Here is a 20,911-nt window from a genome sequence, read left to right as displayed (position 1 = left end):
ACTTCCAATGTTCTGTACACTTTGGAGGTTGCAGAAAAAGATTAAAGGATGATGATAGGAAGAAAAAAGAAATAGTAAAGCTGATGCTAGAGGAAAGGGAAATAGATTAAGTAGGAATAAAGGAATAGAATGTAAAGGAGATGGAAGAAATAGGATGGATAAAGATGCAATATACGAAATTGCAGATGGGAAAATGTATAACTGATGAAAACAGGTTCTTTATTTTAATGAAGAAATTACAGTAGTGCAGTCAACATCAGTCTTCCAAGACTTGACTCTTAACTAAATGTTTTACCCTTTTTATTCTAAGAACACTATTCTTCTTTGCCCTCTTCTATTTACAGGGTGTCTGAAGTAGCTGCTGTACCTCCATGTTACTGCTAAAATGACAATCCTGTATTGGAAATAAAGTGAAAGCAATAAATGAGTTCTTTTTATTGAAACTGAAAGTATTATTAATGGCTGCAGAGGGAGCCATTGCAATGAAGGAAAAGATACTTTAAGTATTTTCTTCTTTACATTTTACAATTCTTTTTCTTTGGAGATTGTTTCAAAATTGTGACTCTTGAGAGGTAGATGGGACACAAAGCAGAAGAAATATGATTTGGTTTAACTGATATTTTGAAATTAAATTTGGAACCTACATTATCATGGGTGATATAAGACTGAAATAAGCATTTAATGTTTAATCCTTTAGAGCACAAACTCTTTTTACTGGACAACAGCTCAGCTTTTTGAAACTGAAACAGGAAAGCAAAGGTGTTGAAATGAGAATTTATGAAGATGGAACTGAGAAGGCTTAGTCTTGTCCTTAGAACTATAAGTAAATACCATTGTACTTTAGAACTCTTAGCCAAATTACCCTATATATAGGATGAAAATTTTCAGTCTGCCATTTCTAATACAGTTCTTTTATGAAGGGAAATATGCTAAAGTCAACCAAATATTTAAAGTTTTTTCCTTCATAAAATACCAAGGAATATTTTTTGTTTTAGTAAGCACAGAATGACTATTCTATCACTAAATTTCTCCTTATAATTGTAAAAAATCTCATAAAATCTGAGTACCCCTCAGGAGACAGAAACATCTATTAATTCACAGTAGGACAGTGGGCTAATTCTCTTCCAATTTCCCCAAGGCAGTCAAAACTATTGTATGCTTTGTTTTTAATTTTTTGGCTTTTGACTGTATTTTTTTTCTTTCTTTTGGTTTTGCCAGATGTGTTTTCTGTCTTCATCCCTGCTTCTTTCTCTTTCCATTCTCTGCTGCCTTCAGTACTTTGGTTCTTCCTTTCTTGTATTTTTTCTTCTTGTATTCTGTGTTGTGTTAGAGAAAGTTACCTTAAAGTGAGTTTCTCCTTTATTAGAAAGAGGGAAATCCCTGCTGTTTTTCAGTTGTTCCAATAACAAGATCTCTAAAATCCTTCCTTGTGAGAAGACTTATCCTGGTAATCTTAATATGAATGTTTTATGGCCTGGTTTATGATGATGCTGGTGACAGAGGAAGTTCTTAGAGAACAGTCAAGCTGGTCTCAAGACAAAAGGCTCCTGTGAGGAACTTGAATAGCATATTGGAGAGACCTGTTTAAGAAACAAGTGAGCAAAATGCTCTTGGGGCAGGTGTGTGGAACAGAATGAGAAGGAGCATCATTCATGGGGAATAGAAAACTTCCCCTTTCTCTGCCGTGGTCACTTCTATTTGGCTTTGCTGAGACAGGTTTTTGGCACTGAGTAGATGCTTTTCACTGATATGAAATCCATTCATATGGATAGAGAAGTTCATAAGGGAGCCTTCTTCTAGAATGGATTTTTCACTTATTTTTGTGTAGTTGTAAATAGCAAATTGTATTAAAAATGTTTTAAGTCTGCAACGAGTACACTAACTTTTTTTTTTTTTTGAGATCTAAACAATGAGGGGAAAATGGCTGCAGATATTTGCCTTTATCAGGCAGGGATTGAATATTTTGTCAGCATGACTCAAATGCAGTGTAATCATCATCTCTCAATGAGCAATTCCAGTGCACAGGTGGGAAAGGTTTACCTGAGTCATCCAATGCCTGCTAAAGCCTGCCAATGCCTGTGTCCATTTTTGGTCTGAAGGGATTTGCACAGCTCCCAGTGCATCTGTTTGCAAAACTGGTCCTCATATCTCACCTCCAAAAGGATTTCCCTCACTAAGAAACCCAAGGTCTGTAATGAGAGTGTGACAAAAAGCCATGATTATTATAGTTTAGTAGCAGAACCCAGAGAGACTATGGATGTCTCCAGCTTTTATGACAGTAGAAAATGAGAAGAATTCCCAGATAATTCTAGAAAGTGGGATGGCAAATGAATAAGATGTGGCTGCACTCATACTTGTTCGTGCACAGAGAGATAGAGAGGTAGTCCCAGCTGCACCATTTCTAGTTGGGGTTACCATTAAGACTAAAGCAGTATTTTCCCAAGGCATCTGCATACCTACCTACTTGTGGATTGCACTGGCTTTGCCTTGACATCACTGAATAGTTAAGGTTGGAAGGGACCAATGATGGGGTCATATGATCTAACCTCCTTGCTCAAGCAGGGTCTTTCTAGAGCCTATGGCACAGGATTATATCCAGAGAGTTCTTGAATCTCTCCAGAGAGGGACACTCCACAACCTCTCTGGGCAACCTGTTCCAGTGTTCTGTCACCCATGCAGTAAAGAATTTCTTCCCCATATTCAAGTGGATCTTCCTGTGCATCAGTTTCTGCCCGTTGCCTCTCATCCTGTTGCTTGGCACCACTGAGAAGTGCCTGAATCCATCTTCTTGACACCCTCCCTTCAGACACTTGAAGATATTGTTGAGGTCCCCTCTCCGTTTTCTCTTCTTGAAGCTGAACAGGCCCAGCTCCCTCAGCCTTTCCTCATAAGAGAGATGTTCCAATCCCTTCATCATCTTCGTAGCTCTCCTCTGGACCCACTCCATTAGCTCCATGTCTTTCTTGTACTGAGGAGCCGAGAACTGGACACAGCATTCCTGATGTGGCCTCACCAGGGCTGAGTAGAGGGGCAGGATCACCTCCCTCAACCTGTTGGCAATCCTTTTCCTAATACAGCTGAGGATCCCATCGGCCTTTTTGGACCCCCACTGCTGGCACATGGACAACTTGTTGTCCTCCAGGACCTCAGGGCTGTTCTGTCATGCCCCACATTAGTCAAAATTGATAAATACAAAATTCAAAAAAAAAAAAAAAACCACCAAAAAACCCCCCTGTTTTGTATTCATTAAACAGAACCAGGCTTTGTAGTTCTCTAAATGGTATATTTGTGTTCTATTTGTTTATTTTCTTTGTATCATTTCAAACTACATTTGAATTGACAGAAAATACTTTGTGGGGTTTTTTTAAATGGCTATCATTATTTATTTGTTAACTGCTATGTATTTCTCATTTGTGACACTAGGATATTGATGAAGAAATTGAAGCTGAATACAACATTTTGAAAGCTCTCTCTGATCATCCCAATGTAGTAAAATTCTACGGAATGTACTATAAGAAAGATGTCAAAAACGGAGACCAGCTTTGGCTAGTTCTTGAGGTAAATAATACAGAAAAATGGGAGGTTTATTCCAGTTGATTCCATTGTTGAGTATAAACAAATTGAATGTGATGCAAGTCATTTGTGTATTTTTTTTTTAAGAGTAGTTGCATGCAAAGTGATAAATGCTGTTCTGTCTTTTTACTGCTCTGATTAAATTCAGTGTTCAGTGTTCTTATCTTGATATTACACTGATAGTCCTGTGCCTTCAGAATTAGGATATAAATTCTAATAAACTCATAGGATTTGCTACCTAAAATCTTTTTTTGGTGAAAGGCTTGCCATGGGAATCTTCTTGTAGTAGCATTTCTTTAGATATCACTAATATTTGACATAGCAGTTAAAGAATACAGTATGGTGATTTTTTCCAAACGAAATTATAGAAATTATTCAACTGAATTCCTTTTTTTCTGTGGGAGGTAAATGCACAAATAGATAAATAAGCCAACAAAAGCAGCTACTGCCCAAATGCAGTAGCTGCTGTCAAATGCTGTTGACAGCAGCAGGATTTCCTCAAATTAAGTTCAGAGCAAGATGTGTTTGTCTTTAGTTTTGAGTAATTTGTGAGCAAAGAGCTTGATCATAACAGTTTCTATAGATTCACAGCTTGTTCTGTAAAAACTTCCTCTTGTATCCAGAGGAAAACTAAGAATATCTCTGACAGGAATAGTGTGCTTTTCCTAGGAATGAAGACTTTTGCTGTCATTTGATCAGGGTTTGATAAGGTTGAGATTGAAGAAATGGTTATATTTTATGATTTGTCATCTAAGTAAATACAAATCTCCTACCAAATATCTCAATGATACAATGGTATCAAATTCTAGAAACAAGCTATCAGTAATGCATTAGTTCTAAAAAAAATCTATTCCAAATTCATATGTGTTTCATTGGAAGATGTTTTTAAGAATGGTTTGCATTGCAAATCATAACAAATTATTAGGTTAGACTGACATCAAAAGATATCAGGTCTTTGTGAAGTCTTGGAAAATCTGGCGTCCGTTGTGTCTGCTGGGCACTGGAAACTCCCATCTGTGAAACTTCTGGCCTGTAAAGGATGAATGCCAAACAGCCAGGATGAAATAGGCTGGGAGGAAACAGTCAAGTGTTTCTATTTTAACTTTTATATTTCACATGGAATGATGTCCTTTATGTGAAAAACACGAGCCTACATGTGGAGTATGTTTTATATTTACTTTTTTTAAGCCAAGCTATACATGTTCAAGTATGGAGCATGTGGAACAGTCTTGGATGCTTTCTGTCACTGCACATGTAGATCTGTAAATGCAGTGGATTTCAGCTGGTATGTGTAGATATGCATAAGCAGGAAAATAAATTTCAGTATTGACTTTGGTGAAGCTTTCCTATTAATAATAGTGTACATGAAAGAAAACTGTTATGAAACAGATTTCTCTGTTCAAGTGGCATCTTCTTATCAGCTTGTGTGCAGCTTTACAGTTGCAGTTTGCTTTTCACAGCGGCTATTAAGGTGTCCTGCAGTTTATAAGAATAAGTATCTTTTCATTATCTCCATTTTGTGTTCTTTGATGGGATACACAGGCAACACAATTTGGAGAGAAAGTTTCTCAAATTTCACTAGGAATGGGTTGTGATAGATGGTAAAATTCAGCATTTAGTAATGAATTTAGAATCACCACTGCAGATTACCAAACAAGTTATTCACTGGAGCATTTGAATCCATATATTTAGATGTTTGGGTTTGGTTTTTTTTTTCCTAGGGGAAAAATCTTTGGCTTCTTAAGATGTGTCCCATGCAATGTATTTTTAAGAAAGTTACCTATGGGAATGAAAGTGAAACAAGAAAAACAGCTGTACAGAATGACAGTACTCTTGACTCTCAGTTCAGAAATGCCTTTCTCTCTGTAGGCTGCACTCAGATAAGCTGAACATCTGCTCCTCCTTTGATGTTGTTCTAATCACATTTATAATACAGAATATTGCCGGAAGGAGGATTCCTGCTGGGTGCATTAAGCTTTGCCGTGTGTGTCCAGAGACGCAGGCAGGAGGAACTGTCCTACTGAGTCTGCGTTGGAAAGAAATCCCATACTTGGGATGAATCAGCTTAGCAGTTTGGTGTCAGCAGACAGGAGCATGATGACACAGCTGAGGCAGAGTGTGCTGTAGCCCATTTCTTTCTGCTCTGGATGTTAGTTCAGAAGGGAAAATACCTGAGATAGCTGTAAATCATCTGATGTAAGATGGAGCAGAGAGGAATTGTATCAGGCCCCTACAGGTGGGCATGTAGGTCTGGGACAGGTGGGGAGAACAAATGGCACAGGCCTTGCCTGGTGCATAGAACAACCTAGGCAAGAAAGAGTGAAGGCTGAAAAGCCATAGCAAGGTAAGTGGTAGGTATTACACAGCTTTTACTTGCTGCTGTAAACCAGAATCGTAATGCAACATATTTCTATAGTTCACTTCCTACAGAGATCAGGTAGAACTTTTAAGAAGCATCTCAGTCCATTTTCAAAAGATGCAAAGTTATGCATACCCTATTTTAGATGAATTTGGTTGAATTTGGGTCACATATGTACGCTTCTGTATTTTATAGTCATCAATATATTTTTATAGGAAATAGAGGAAGCATGCATTATTTTTACAGTAAAAAAAAAACAAAACTTATTTAATGGGTTAAAACTTATCTTGGTAGGGGAAAAATTGGAAGAAATTACTTTCCACTCAAAAATACAACTTTGTAATATCAAAGTGTATTGTAGAAACCTCTCACTTCTGGAGAGGTAGAGGGAATTGCCAAGAAGTGTTACAGAAATACATTCCTTTCACTCTGCTGAATGTCAAGAAGACTGACAAAATATTATTTTTACGTGATTTTTTTTTTCCCCTGAAGTGTGTACATGAACATTTTAAGAACATATGCAGTGTCCTGCTGAGTTAGGGCAATGGTCCTTGTAGCTCAACTTTCTGTGTACTGTGGTGGCACTAGAAGATGCTATTTAGGAAGACTTTGTTGTCCAGTTTTTGCAGTCCATTTCCCTCATGCTTTCCAGCAACCATGATTGCTGTTTTGCTGACTATTACAGATTATATCCCAGACTATTCCATTTAATATCCATAAATGGACACACTAAACCTGATGATTATACAGGCTTGCTCTATAATCTCCCTATGAGCATACAAGTTGAATTTTTGCATCACTGTTATATGTTGATTTCTATTTGTATAATATTCCATGTAGTAGAATATAATGTTTTCAAAATGGCAAAAAATGTTTCTAAATCTAATTATATTTCAGCGTGAAGAAATTTAGACTCCTGCTCATATGAGAATGGGGAATATGTTACAGTTTCCAATGGATTGCAGGCTTTATTTTCTAGCCAGCTCTGTTGTTAAGAAGTACTTGCAGAATAATTGATGCAATTTGTACAGGTGCACAGTCCAGACTGAGTGAACCTGATTTATCTTTCTTCTCATGTGGAACCTTTTGTTGATCTAGTGTAATCTTCACCAGAGAAATCATGTGGGAGTGTAGAGTAGCTTATGTTTGGAATCTGCTTCTCTGAAGAGGTGTCATTTTAGCCTTTCCCTTTCCTTCAACCTTTTAACTCAAATGATTTTGGAGAAATCATTGAATAAATTGATAATTTGTGTAATTCTGGATTTTTTGCAAAGCGGTATTCTTTGAGTTTCATCATCTAAATGTTTTTTGTGATGTTAATTGAACCTGCTAACCAGACACTGATAATTCAAAAGAATTACAGAAATGTTGTCATGATGGGTTACTGTGATTCAGTTGGCAGCTATGTTTGCCAATTTAAAATTTGCCTGAAGTGATTCAGATTTTTTTTACTTACCTTCGATCATTTAAAGTTAACAGTAAGAGGAAAAAAAGTGGAATGCACAAATGTCTAAATTCTCTTTTTATGTCCTTGAGATGCTTTTATTTGGGATGGATTTTTTTCAGAAAGAAGAAAAAATCTTAAAGCTGGTAAGTAGAAGCTCTCAGGAGTTTGAATTAAACTAGTATAATTGAATTAAAATAGAGAAAACTAGTGCATCAGGTCACCTGCTACTCTTTCTGCAAACACAGACAAAGTGAAACCCCATAGTTAATGAGAGTACGGACATTGTAACAATTGTAAATGTAGCACCATATGGAAAAAGGGAATAAAATGCCAGTATATCAAACTGCCAGCCTGCTATACCAGGGTTATGTCAGTCCATTAATACTAGTTTACTTCCAGTAAAGCTTGCCAAAATTCTTGTAACAGGGTAAGAGCTGGAGAGGACCAGTCGACAGAGTGTTGCTGTGTTATGGGTGCAGAATAGCACACCAGTGCAGCTCCTGCCCAGTTACCAATCACAAGGGCAGTTACCTCACCTTTGGTGAGGTGTTTAAATTAAATGAGAATGTAACAAGCTGAGATCCCTGATAGAAATCCTTTCTGGTTTTATGGAGATCCTATAGAAGAACTATCATTCTTGAGTTTGCCTAGAGACAGAGAACCCAGGACAATGTGTAAGAGTATCAGTTATTCACTCCTTTCCTTTCCGAAAAGTGACTCTTCATAGCAGAGAGCTTTCTTCGAAGGTTTAACCCAATAGAACAAATAGCTTTGGAAAGGAGACCTGAATGGATAACAGAAGTCAGTTGTGATCCCAATCAGCAGTAAGCATGTGTCAGCACTGTAGTACAGGAGAATTATTAAGGAGGATTTGAAGGAGGATGGTGTTATGGTTTTCTGGTTTAGTTGCTCCTTCAAAGCAGAATGGAAAACATGTTATGCCTACAGATACCCAGTAATGGATACCACTGTGAGCTGATCAAGGATAGAAGTAGATCTCTTTTTGCATAAGAAATGGTATTAGCACTGCTGTGGGCTTTGACAGGTAAAACAGCTTGTGTTTGATGTGATTGAGAAAGGGCAGCCAGTGTGAGGGTTCAAAGGAATAATGGCATGGTTGGAGATGGCTGGTTAGGGATAAGCACTCGCTAAAGCCAAGAGAAGGAGGTGTTGCAAGAACTCCTACATAAGATTAAGAATGCTATACAATACATGTACACTGCTGCATCTGGCCTGGAGTGAGTCTGCTGTGCTGTTGCACTGTTATATCTGCTCTTTGGAGAGAGAAATTTAGCAGATCAGATGCTTCCAGATGTTTGCAAGTCTAACTGTGGTCACAAAGAGGGCCTTAGAGTTCATGGAATATTTATACAATTTCCTCACAGATTCATAAATGAACAGTGACAGCACAATTTACATGTTTGTCAGAGAAAAATTAGTATAATTAATGCCCAAATTTTGTGTGGTTAATAGTCTTGGATCCTTCACTGACCCACTATATGTGAAAGAGCTTCTGTTTATGTTGCCTTTTAAACATTGCATGTAATTCTAATAGATGGGGAAGCTCACAGAAGCGCATCCTCCTTATCGAAACAACAACAAAAATCCTTTGCTTTGTTATATAATGTCCTATCTATGGAGTATGTTCATGTAAAGGAATAACAGTCTCAGCAAGTCCAGTTGCTGAGAGGATGGGACATTTTTTTTTTCCTACTTCGGAGCTGAGATGTTAGTAGTGCAATTTTAGGTTGCAGTGTGGTTTCTAAAAAAGAGGATAAACAACTGTCCAAAGATCCAAGATTGTTGGTATTTACCAGTAATCCATATACCAAAAATAGCAAGATTATTGGTATTTTTATTAAAAAAAAAAAAAAAAAAGGAGGCTAAAATATTTCACTGCTATTGCATACCTTAACTTGAATGAGGCTTCAGCTGTTTGAGAGCTGGAAGTCTGGGTGGTGTAAAATATAAAGAAAGAGAAGAAATTGTAAAAAAACAAATACCACCCTTCTCCCCACCCTCCCCAGAAAAACCCAATTAATCAAAAAAAACCCAAAGCAAGCATGACAGATTCTTTTACTTTTAAAATCACCTCAATTTTTGCAGTAGATAGCAATATATTTACACATTTAATTTTGGCACATTAATTTTGATTTTCTAAGCTATATAGGGAGACTGATAACTTCTGTGTGCTAGGTAAATAGATCAATATTTAAAAAAAAAATCTAGATAATCTTCCTTGACCAAGCTTGTGATGCTTTCACCTCATTCCCATATCCCAGTCTAAAGGGGCAAAGAGTCCTGTAACATGTATGGAATAGTGGCTTTGTGCAGGGTCTTGTTGTGTTGGCCATGTGGGGGTGACAGCACACTCTGCCAGAACCATATCCATCCCCTGCTCCTTTTCCAGGCACAGGTTACCTCTTCAGGAGGCTGTTTATGCCTAAGCAGGCTGGGCACAAAAAAAGCAAAGCTCAGGGCAGGATGGATAGTTCTGCCCTTCTCTCTTGCTGAGATTTCCAGCGCTGTGTAAGAGTCCTGATGGCTGGCAGTAAGGCATTTTCTCTCCATTTGCTTGATCTTTTTTCTTTCTCAGCTAATGGTGTTGTCACTCTTCATGGCACCTCTCTGTGCATGGAAGAGGAAGAGAGGAGTGGCTGTCAGTGTTATAAAAAACTAATTCTTGTTTTAGGTGTGCAAGAATATTTGGCTAAAAATATCTGCAGCCTCAGGTTCTGCAGCCTGCAAGGAAAGCACAGAGCCTGGGAAGTCACTGATCATGCAAAAGTTCAATAAAAAAAAATCATGCCATTGAAGGTGTTGGGACTTCAGTTGTTGAATTCCATTTGACTGAAGAGGTTTTCTTTAAAAAAAACATACAATTATAATGAATCAAGAAGCATTTTGGCAAGACTGTCAGACACATGGCTGGAGTCTTGGGGTTGTCCTCTGCAGGGCCAGGAGCTGGTCTCAATGATCCTTGTGGGTCCATTCCAACTCAGAATATTCTATGATTCTGTAAGGAATGGGTATGGATGCTGGTGTTGGTTTTATTGCTGTGACTGTTTAACAAGAGTGGGAAAATCCAAATTCAGTCTCATTATACTTTTTGTGACACCTCTCTGAGTAATGACCAGTGGCTGGAGTGAGCCCCGCAGGAATTTGTGGGAGTGCCTTGAAGCAAGACCCAACAGTCTCACTTTGGCTTTTAAAAAGATGAGCCTACCTGAGATAAACTAGAGACATCCCTGTATCAGTTACTTCTGTTTTGCATGAAATAGAGAACCCTGTGGTATGGACAATTTAATAATTTATTTAGGATTTTCCTTTGGCATGTTTACAGTATGCTTTTGTTAGATATAGGAGTTACTATATGCAGATGTGTTTCCATCTATGGGAATAAAGGCAAGTTTATGGAGTTCAAAAAAAGCTTTGAATTGAAGTTTTTAATGGAAGTGTTTAATGGAATATATAATAAGAGTTATAATAAGAGAACAGATATACAGTTGTTTCTGGCATGTGATATTTGCTGTAAAACAGTAATGTTTCAGGCAATTAATATAATGGAAAATAACAAGTCCATTTAGGTTTCATAAAGACTGCGTGAAGGTCAGGAAGCTGTCATTTGCCTAAATATTATTAGCTATTTTCAAATGGCATATATAGCAGAAAAATTAAACAACTGAAAATTGCTTTTTCATATTTCTTAACACAGGTCATTTTTCAGAAATGTATTTGGTTATAATTGCTCTATTCAGACCAACACTGAATGTTTTGATCCATTACATGCCTGAATTGGGCTTGATTTCTCCATTTCTAATGTGTCCCTCTTTGCTTCCCAATTATAGCAATTTTTCATTCTTGAATCATATCCTATTTTCTCAAGACCAAAGATGTAAGGCTACAACTATCATTTGATACTTCAAACTTTTACAAAATACTCCTAATTTCTCTGCATAATGAATATTTCATATTACAATGTGGTTTGCACAGTTTGCATCTTTTAAACAACTGGTTATGGCCCATCTTGCTGGAGAATACTCACATGCAAAAACCTGGTTCTCAGTAACCTCTAGCAATTTTTGCCACCATGCAGTAAAGCAGAAACCCAGAAAATAGTTTTACCATACCACTATTTAATTCAGTAGCATATGAGTAATATGCCTCTCACATTCTAATATTTAACATCACTTTGCTTTCTGTACATTTTATTTTTGAACACAGCTTTACCAAAGATGTAAGGTAATTTAAAAACAAAATAAAACAAAACACCAAAAACTACATTTGTGTAGTTTTTAATTAGATCCAAGATAACCAGGGCTCCTTTACCTTTAATGGGGAATAGCATCATTCATTGAAAGAATGCTTGGACTAAGAGTTGTTTGTTCCTTCTTTGAGGGTTTGCTCTCTGACACCTGATGGTTAAGTGCTTAAATTCAAGTGTGATAGACAGAACGATTTTGCTGCTTTTGCGGCCAGTTTACATGCTGGGTCTCTTTATAAAGGGAGTGACTGAAGGCACTCCAATGGTAGGGAGAGGGGTCTCCTTCTCATTCTTTGTCAGGCAGAGGTGGCTGAAAGCTGCGGACTAAAGGAGAAAAGTACTATAGCAAGGAGCTGGGAGGTTCAGAAACAAGACAGGTGTCAGTGATGATGAAAGGTTTCCTGGGCTCCAGAAATAATGCCAGCATTTGTTGCTGCTGACTTTGCTGAAATCAAAGCCTGGAAGCAGGGAACTGCTTTACTCATACACAGTGAGCTGGGAGAGATTGGCTTACAAAACACTCTAATTTTAATTCTGTCCAATCTAGTCTCTCTGAGTTAATCATTCCAGTAGTTCATTAAAAAAAAAAAAAGAAAAAAAAAAAAAAAAAGAAAAATATGGCTTTTGGGTTTAACATCATTTTGTTCTTATAAAATTACCTCTAAGAAAGTTCTTCAGAATGTGCTTGCTTAGTAAGGTCCTGTGACAGTTGCAGAGTCCTCTAGCTCCTTTGTGTCCCACACAGTCCCATGAAGAGACAAATTGCCTTAGGGATGAGTGGGTTTCAGCTTCACTCCTTTTTTAAAAGTGGCCTTTAGACAAGCCCCATTGTTTGGATCTGTGCTTCCCCAACCATGATTTCAAACTCAATAGGGAAGATTTCTATTGCAGTAATTTAAATTACAGTGAATTAGACTAAATTACTGTCTTCGTGTAGAAACACACACATAAAATGGATTATGAGTAGTGTGGACATGGCAGTACTTGGAACTACTCTCTGAACCCTGAATAATATAGAAATTATGCTACAGAAAAAGAAGGTGCTTTGAAATGTTTCTTAACTGGTGAAGAGTGAACAAAAGTAATGCAGCTCTGAGCAGGAAATAAAAGCTGTGAAGTGCCTGCTGTTACCTCAGGCTGCCCTATTTGCTTAGGGGTTTCTGTGTGTTTTCTAAGCCTCAGCTAAGGTTTGCAGCAGTCAGTAGAAATACTTCTGTCATTATGGATCCCGAAGTTAGTACTCTGTTTTTTCTCCCTAGCCTAGAGAATGGTTTTACCCTCTAAATGTTGTTTTTACCACTGCTCCTTGTGTATGATAAAATGATGAATTGCATTAAGTTTGCTTTATCAAAATCTTCTTTCTTGGTAAGCTGCCTCTTGTATTTGCTCAGAAAGTCCTGGCTTTTTACTGACCAATGCCTCTCAGTTTTGTAGTTAGGTTAGCTCTTACTTTGCAAAATGACCCTTCCATTTATTTGATAATTAAAATTTACAGCTGCGCTATGGTGTTGCTAGGCCATGAAGCTATAGTTGAAGCTCGTTCAGAATTTCTATTCTAAATATATTTCACTCCCAGTTGCTTTACAGAAAATTACTTGAAATAATAACTTGGTACCACTTCAGCTGTATAATCTTTTGAGGAGATGTGGACAGGTGATACATTGATTTCATTGATAGCAACTTGATGGGAATGTAAATATAACCAAATGATTGTGAAATATGGGATGGAGTAATTTAAAGTTTGTGTTGGGATGAGCTAGAAGGGGAATTGAATGGGGCTCTGTCCATTAAACCTTTGTAACAGCACTGTCACCTTCTTGCTTTTTTTTCACAATATTACAAATGTTTGAGAACAGAAAAATCCTTCTTTTGGGGATTAAGGGTTTTTTTTTTCTTGTTTATGTAAAGCTTACTTGGCTTCATTCAATTATGCTGAATTTAAAAGAAGAAATTTATACAATAATTGCGTAGTTGCGTAGTTGGTCACATGTCCATGATGTGAAGATATCTATGCTCTGACTGAGAAATATGAGTTTGTGAAGGCCAGCATTGCATAAGATGAAACAGGCAAACTTTTCCTCTGGCTGGCTGTCTTGTCAGTGCATGTGCATGGCAAAGAAAATGAGAAGTTAAAAACCAAACTGAAAGGAAAGAAATTAGAAGCAACAAACATCTGTGAGGCTGTGACTAACACAACCCTGGAGGTGATAGATGATATAAGATAGCAAAATCATAAATATCCATGGTTTTTGATCACTGGAGCAAAACAATTTAGGAAAGATGCCTGTTTCAGTGGTACATTTTGTTCATGCTAAATTGAAAGCAATCAACTTTGTCTAAAAGCATAGAGAAACCATTGCTGTGGTTTCTTTTTGGTTATGTGTTGCCTTGTCTAGTTGTTAGGAAAAATAGGAGCAACAGTGCACATCTTTCTTTCATTGGAGATGAAATTAGAACTGCTGCACAGACAGGAGCTGTATACGGAACCACTCGGCCCATTGAAGAAACTGATTTAGTTCCCTGTAAGTTTTCAGAAGAACCTTCAAGTATGGGTGGTAGGTGTTAAGTGCTGTCAGTGGAATGTGCTCTTTGGCAGTAATAATTATGAAAACATGTCACACTGTAGGCAGAGAGTAAGAGTTACTGGTCACAGCTGAACTGTATGATGGACAGCCCATGCAGTTCTTGTTTGGAGCGAGAAGGCAAAGAAAGTGGCTCTGGAAATGGCTGTACGAGGTAGATTCTGTTCTGTTCTAATAGAGAAGATCTCTTTTGAAAAGAGGTGGAAGGAAATTTGAGTGGAAAAGGCCCCAAAATAGTTGTTTTCATTCACCTTAGAAAAGAAAGGATGATAAAGATGGCAGCAGGGTAAAGATAATGGGCTTAGGGAGAGTATGCATTAGCTGGCTTCAGGAGCTGGTGGGTACCTGAATTTACGAAAAATAATGTAAAAATGCAGGAAAGTACCAGGGTAGCTGGCAGTTCTTTAAACACATTAAAAACACAATAACAAATTAGCTGGTGCAGAGAAAAATAGAAGCACAGTAATAGACTAGTAAGAATGCAATTTAAGAGTGCCTTCAAATAGGAGAAACAAAAATGCTCACTAAAGCATTTAAAGACATGTTAAGGGGGTCTAATGTGGAGAGTGGTAAAGAAAATGTTACTGGAGAAATGAGATACAGGAATACTTAATATATGTCTTTACAAAGTGAGGAAAAATAATGTCCTAGGGAAATACAGACCAACCTTCTTAACTTTGATACCCACAACAGTTCCAGAACAAATTAATAGAAACCAGTGTAGAATATGCAGAACCCAGTAACATTATAAGTGGTCAACTTGGACTGGACCAAATTATATTAGTACAATATAATCTTTCAACAGGATACTGTTTCTTTTGTAAGGATTTTATGTGGTCCCATGTGGCATGCTTGTGAGGAAAATGTGGAAATACAGAAATTTCACCAAAACAATAAAACAAATTACCTCTTTTTCACAAAATAAGATTTAGTTAACTTTTAGGCTTGGAGAATCTCAAGTGGGCATCTGCTTTTGGTCTGTTTCTGTTCAGTAATAACTTGAGTGATAAAAAAAAGTCCATATAAAAAGTTGAAGTAGATACCTTGTTTAATTACGGGCACGTTGGGGAATAGCATTAGATTCACAGTTGTGAATAACAGAGAAATTTTTTTGAATCACAGAAGAGAGACTCATGCAATACACTGCTATCCATAGGAAGAAGAAATGGGACATACCTGACCAGACTGTGGTTCTTCAGAAAGGGATTCTCTGTAAAGTGGAGATGATTATATTCTGTTCAGCTTTCCTCAGCTAAGACAAGACTTCCAAGGAATTATGTATGCAGTTTGGGGCAAAATGTGAGACAAACATCAGTGGCAAATTGAAGGCAGTCCAAGTTGAGAAAATGTGAAGAATTTCAAAAAGTTACAACAATTAACATTGTGCAGCCTAAAAAAGAGGAAAAATGGTGTATCATGACAGTAGTCAGACAGAGATGGAAATAGGAAATAATGATATTTTATTATCAGATACTGCTGAAAGGAAGAGCAAAAGAAATGCAGTTTTGTTGGAAGCAAAAAAGATTCAGGTTGGATAGTGGGAAAAATGCTCTATCGGGCTAGAGAAACACAGAAACAGGCTACTCAGAAAGATTGGAATCTTCCTCAATGGGAGATTTTTAGGAGCAAGTTAGACATATATCTGCCATATCTGAAAGTACAGGTCTCTACACATTGCATATATGGTGGACTAAGTGATTTCTTGAGATCCTTTTTACTCATCTGCTTCTGTAATTTTATGATGACAAACCAGCAACAACTAAGAATCTTCTGTTCTTACAGCAATCAGTCTTGAAAGAAAGGTGCAGTCACCTAAGAGACTGGCAGTGCTGCTTAGGAGAGCAGGTCAGATTATTGATCTGTTCTAAGAACAGGGAAAAAAATAGAGATTAGTGCCTGTGATGCTTTTAGCATTCCTTTGTGTGATAACATTATAGCAAGGTTGGACTTTTTTCCAGAACTGTAATTCATTCATGACATAAATTGTGCATATGTGATGTGCTGCCCAGTCATTTATGTCTGAGCAGCCTGTAAAGATAGGGAAGGAAGTAATTGTAGTTGTCCCATTGTTTGCATCCAAGCTACTGAAGTGCAATGAAAGCACCTTGATAACTGCAGGATGCAAGCAAACAGTACCTGACAGCTTAGTACAGATGCATAAGACAGGAGCAGTTGGATGATTAAAGGCTCTAATGGCCCTAGCAAAAGTGCAACTGATGATTTTCTTAAAAGGGTAGCTGATACTGAATCTTCAATGGGCATCAGAATCGAGAAGAGCTGAAGAGGAGAAATATGTAACTGGGTCAGGTGAAGAGTGACTAAGACCTTAAAAGAACATCTGCATGACTGTGATGTGATGGCACTTTTAAGTGACATTTCATGGGTTTAGGATCATACTTTTCTATATTTTTTTTTCCTGAAGATAGCTTAGCATACTAATAGCTCAATTACAGTAGCACATGGTTGTAGCAGATGGGTGGGTGGAGAACTGCATGACATCCCAGTATGAGTCTTTGCCTTTTTGAGTGCCAGAAAATCATAAGGGAGGAGCCCTTCTCTACCACTGTGGAAGATTCCTAAGCACCTCTTTTGGTACAGCTATGCATGGTCATCAGAGTTACAGCTCTTTAAGGCAGATTTTTATATTAATCAAGCTTTCTATTTAATTTTTCTTTCCATTGGTTTAGGTATGCAAGATTTCCTTTGTTCTTTCCCACTCTTTCTGCTGTCTGAAAATCCAAACTAGGAACTGAATATTGTAAAATTCATATATTCTGGATCATATAAAAGTACAGCATGGAGGGGACCTTTGGAAGTTATTTGGTCCAACCCGTTGCTCAAAGACTATTAACTGAAATGTTACAGATTTGTCTTTTCAATTCAAGTTTGACTATCTCCAAGGATGGACATAACACAGACTCACTGTGTAATTGCTCCCAGTGCTTAACTGAGTGGGAAAATTTTTCATTTAAGTCCAGTAGGAATCTCCTGTCTTGCAGTGGGGAGTTTTTGCCTCTCATCCTTTGCTGTGTGACAGTAGCAAGATTCTTTCTTTTTCTTCTCCACCCCATTTTAGGTAGCCTCAAGGCTTCAATTTACCCTCCTTTAGTTGCTTTTTTTCTTTTTTTTTTTTTTTTTTTTTGCACATAATATTTGCATTCTATCAATGCAGGCAGTGAAAAAACTGCTGGTAAGGAAAATATCTCTAAATCACAAGGGGACAATAGAATAAGTCACTAATATTAATTTGATGAAAATTACCTATGTGCAAAGTTCTGGCATTTCTAAGTTACTTCCCTCTGGGACAATCATGAATATTTTCCCTTCCTGTGTCTCACAGACTGGACATTCCAAGAGTCTGTCCCTTTAAGCTGAGTATATTCAAAGCTAAATGGGGGCTTCCATCTGATACAAACCACAAGAAATGTTTCTGTGTATGCAAGAGAATGTGTGTGAATGTGTGGGGGTTTCTATCGTGGACAGAAAAATAGTTATGGTCTTCTCCTTCCAGAAGAGGTCATGTCTCATGACAGGTTAAAGGTTATTTGCTTTGACCTTCAGGGTAGGGAGCAGCCCTGGGGCAGAGCTCAGACAGACACGTAGCTCCTGCTGTATGGCTGTCCCAAGATCTCTGTGCATTTGTTGTTCTCTGCGTATAGTGCCTGTCATCAAGTTGTTCTGAGGAGATTTTGCCAAATGTTGTAGAGCAAATGACACAGACTGATCAGCTATTTGGTCATGTAAGTTCACAATATTTGCAACAAAGTAATAGCTACCAGCACCTCCCTTCTCTAGATGCTTCACTGAAAACTGGAAAGATCTTTTTAAAAATTTCTCTCTGTTGCCTTCATGATTTCTTGTCATCCAAGTATTTCAGTTGGCTTAACTTGAACTGAGAAGCTTTACTAAGAGGCTACACAGTGTTTTTACAACATGCTGTGGAGAGCATGCTACTAAGAAGCAGCAGATATCATAATTATAAGCTGCAATATTTAACAACACCCCAGGAAAATTTCTGTCTAGCAGTACTGCTAAATAATGTTTATCCCATAATCTCTCATTAAATGATTGTATAAATCAAAGTTATGTGATTTTTTTAATGATTTAGGGTACATCCCCGAGGATAATTTATTTCCTTTCTACTCAAATCTCAAGCAGGCATGGTCCAGCATCGTATTGGGGAGGAGTATTGTAACTTTCTGTAGCTTCTTGTTTCGAGATAGAACAGAAGAGCCAGACTTGATAGGAGAGGAACTTTTTGAGGTATGTATGATACCTCTGGAGTGAGTACACATGCAGCTTGATAACCAGAGTCCGGAGAAAGAATCACCATTTCAGCTTTAGTTATGTGCAGGTTTTAGGGACATGTGGCAGCTTCACCTCCAAAAAATGCACAGTAGAGATAGGAAATTAAGGCAGATACAAAATTTTACCCATGATGATAAAAATAGAACAAAGTTAATACTAACCTGTGTCATCGCTGTCGTCATCATTCCTCCTCCCTCCCACACAGTGTAGAGCACACACATGCAGTGTCTGCCATAATCTCCTTTTCTAATTGTGGCAGTATTCCAATAATCCCTTTTCCTCCTTATAGCTGCTTGCATTCTAATACCCAGCCTTTTTCCCCCTCTTCCTCCTATGCTGGTGGTCTCAGAAAAATATTTATTGTCTGATGTAAGTGAAAGTACAGCTCTTTGACGCGAAAGTAACACAAGAAAAGTTGTCCTGAGTGCGTGCAAGAACCTGTGTCTATAACATCCTCAGCTGAACTCTGTCTAAGCAGCCACCCTGCCTTGGGAGTTTGTGGAAGGTTTCCATGGTGGTAGGGCTGACTTCTGGGATCTTTATTTCAAGACCTGTTTAGCTGACCTTTTACATATCCAAGTTCAGTTTTCATTTGGTCTAAAATAATCACAGTTTTAGTATCTTACATTACCTGATATTTTACGTAACTTTTATCTTACAATGCAGATATTTATCTCATAATAAGCATTTATATGTTATGAGAGTAGTAGAAAAATTTGTTAGAGCAACATGTTAAAGAAAGTGAAAATTAGTATTGCTGACCCAGGCAAATAGGTTCAGTATTGGCTTTACTGCCTAAATATTAAAGAGGGTGATTTTTGAGGTGTAGTTTCTCCCTTCTTCTGCCTAAAAAAAGAATGTATTCATTTCTGCATTGGTTTTCTTTGCATTGAACCAGTATACAGCTCTGTAAAGAAAAAAGATCCATCTGTAAGAAGCAAAATATAATATAATGAAGAAAAATAGTTTGAAGAATATCTTACGTGTAATGTATTTCACAATTAGTTTGTTAATTGTCAGTTTCAGTGCTCTGAATTCAAGAGTTTTAAATTAACCAGAATTGTCATAATCCTTTTGATTTGATTAAATATGTCAGTGATGTGCCGAAGTTAAAATTATAGAAATCCTGAAAAGAAAATGTCATTGTGAAAAAATAACTAACTTGGAAAAGTCAGTGTAGAAGGCAGACCAACATGGCTAATGACAGTAAATGAAATCCTGCTTGGGAATCTGATCTTTATCCAGTAAAGCATTTAATCCCATCATTTAAGCATATGAGTTCTTCCCTCTTTAAGCATGCATATTGTCCCACTTAGGTAAGGATGAGGTTAAGTGAGTACCAAGACTGTTGCCATAGGGCTCAGCCCCTGGCAGACCGGAGCCATTGCTGCCCGGATGGGGGACACATCTTGCAACAAGAGTTATGTATTGAATGGTATTTCTGTAGGCATTCCTGTGGTGAAAGTTCAATGTAGCCTAGGGATTTTAGAGGTAGTCAGAGAATTATTGTTATGTTTGGGTACAAAGGGCTAAAAAATGTTTTTTACTGTAAGGTGAAAGTCTTTTATTAATTGCAGTACAGAAAAAAATGTAGGGGTATAGAAGAACAGATGAAAAATATACATATACAAAAGAATCTGATGACTAGAATTCTGCAGTTGAAAGGTTTTACTAGTAAATTATGCCCTTGATTTGAATATACTTCAAATGTAGTGCAAAGGAATTGCTGTTTTGGGCTGCATTGTTAAAATACCTTACATGGAAATTTAGTTTCATGTGGAAAGCTAGTGGATGATAATACTGTGTAAGAATTAAAGTTTACTTTACTGTCTTATTGGAAGCAGCTACTCCTTTACAGAGACAAATGGCTCTTCAATCAATGAGTATTGTCAGGTGCGTTATGGATAGTTTAAGGGCTTAAGTGCCTATTTCATCTTTGCCTAGTAGGTACTCACTAAAGTTACATTGTTGCCTCTTCTGGCAAAAAAATTGTAAATTATAAAAATGAAAATATGAAATACTGCAGTCTAAACTAATCTACTGGTAATGTGTGCTCACTATCCTTTCTATAGAGCAAGGCCAGGTCTCTTCTTCCCACGTGAAGGAGTTTGGAGGAGTCTGGGGTTTGCAGGAGTCTGGCTGGGCTCTCTCTGGAGAGTGGGAGAGGATTGTCCAGAGCAGACTGTGGCTCTACATCTGGAACAAGGAGCTGACAGGGTTGATGCAACAAGGGGTATAATTAATCCTACACTCACAGCACACCTTGTTTCAGTGGGAGACCTTTCTTTCCAGAGTGCTTTCATCATATTCCACAATGCCCATGCCTTGTGCATCACAGCTCCCTCTGCTAGGAATTAAGTGCTGCTTGGCAAAAAGGG

General features: G+C 37.6%; 1 protein-coding gene across 3 annotated transcripts in view; it reads left to right on the top strand.

The window, feature by feature from the left end:
• The window catches only part of MYO3A (myosin IIIA), a 114,645-nt gene that overhangs the window by 9,718 nt on the left and 84,016 nt on the right, over positions 1-20,911 (top strand). For all 3 annotated transcript variants that reach the window (XM_053996341.1, XM_053996349.1, XM_053996357.1), the window contains exon 3: positions 3,424-3,558. In XM_053996341.1, coding sequence (XP_053852316.1) covers positions 3,424-3,558 — 135 coding nt within the window. The remainder of the gene's footprint in view (positions 1-3,423; positions 3,559-20,911) is intronic.

The sequence above is a fragment of the Vidua macroura genome, chromosome 1, assembly GCF_024509145.1.
Source record: "Vidua macroura isolate BioBank_ID:100142 chromosome 1, ASM2450914v1, whole genome shotgun sequence".
NCBI classification, from domain to species: Eukaryota; Metazoa; Chordata; class Aves; order Passeriformes; family Viduidae; genus Vidua; species Vidua macroura.
Note: the sequence above shows the minus strand (reverse complement) of the source record. Positions and strands in the feature narration are given on the sequence as shown.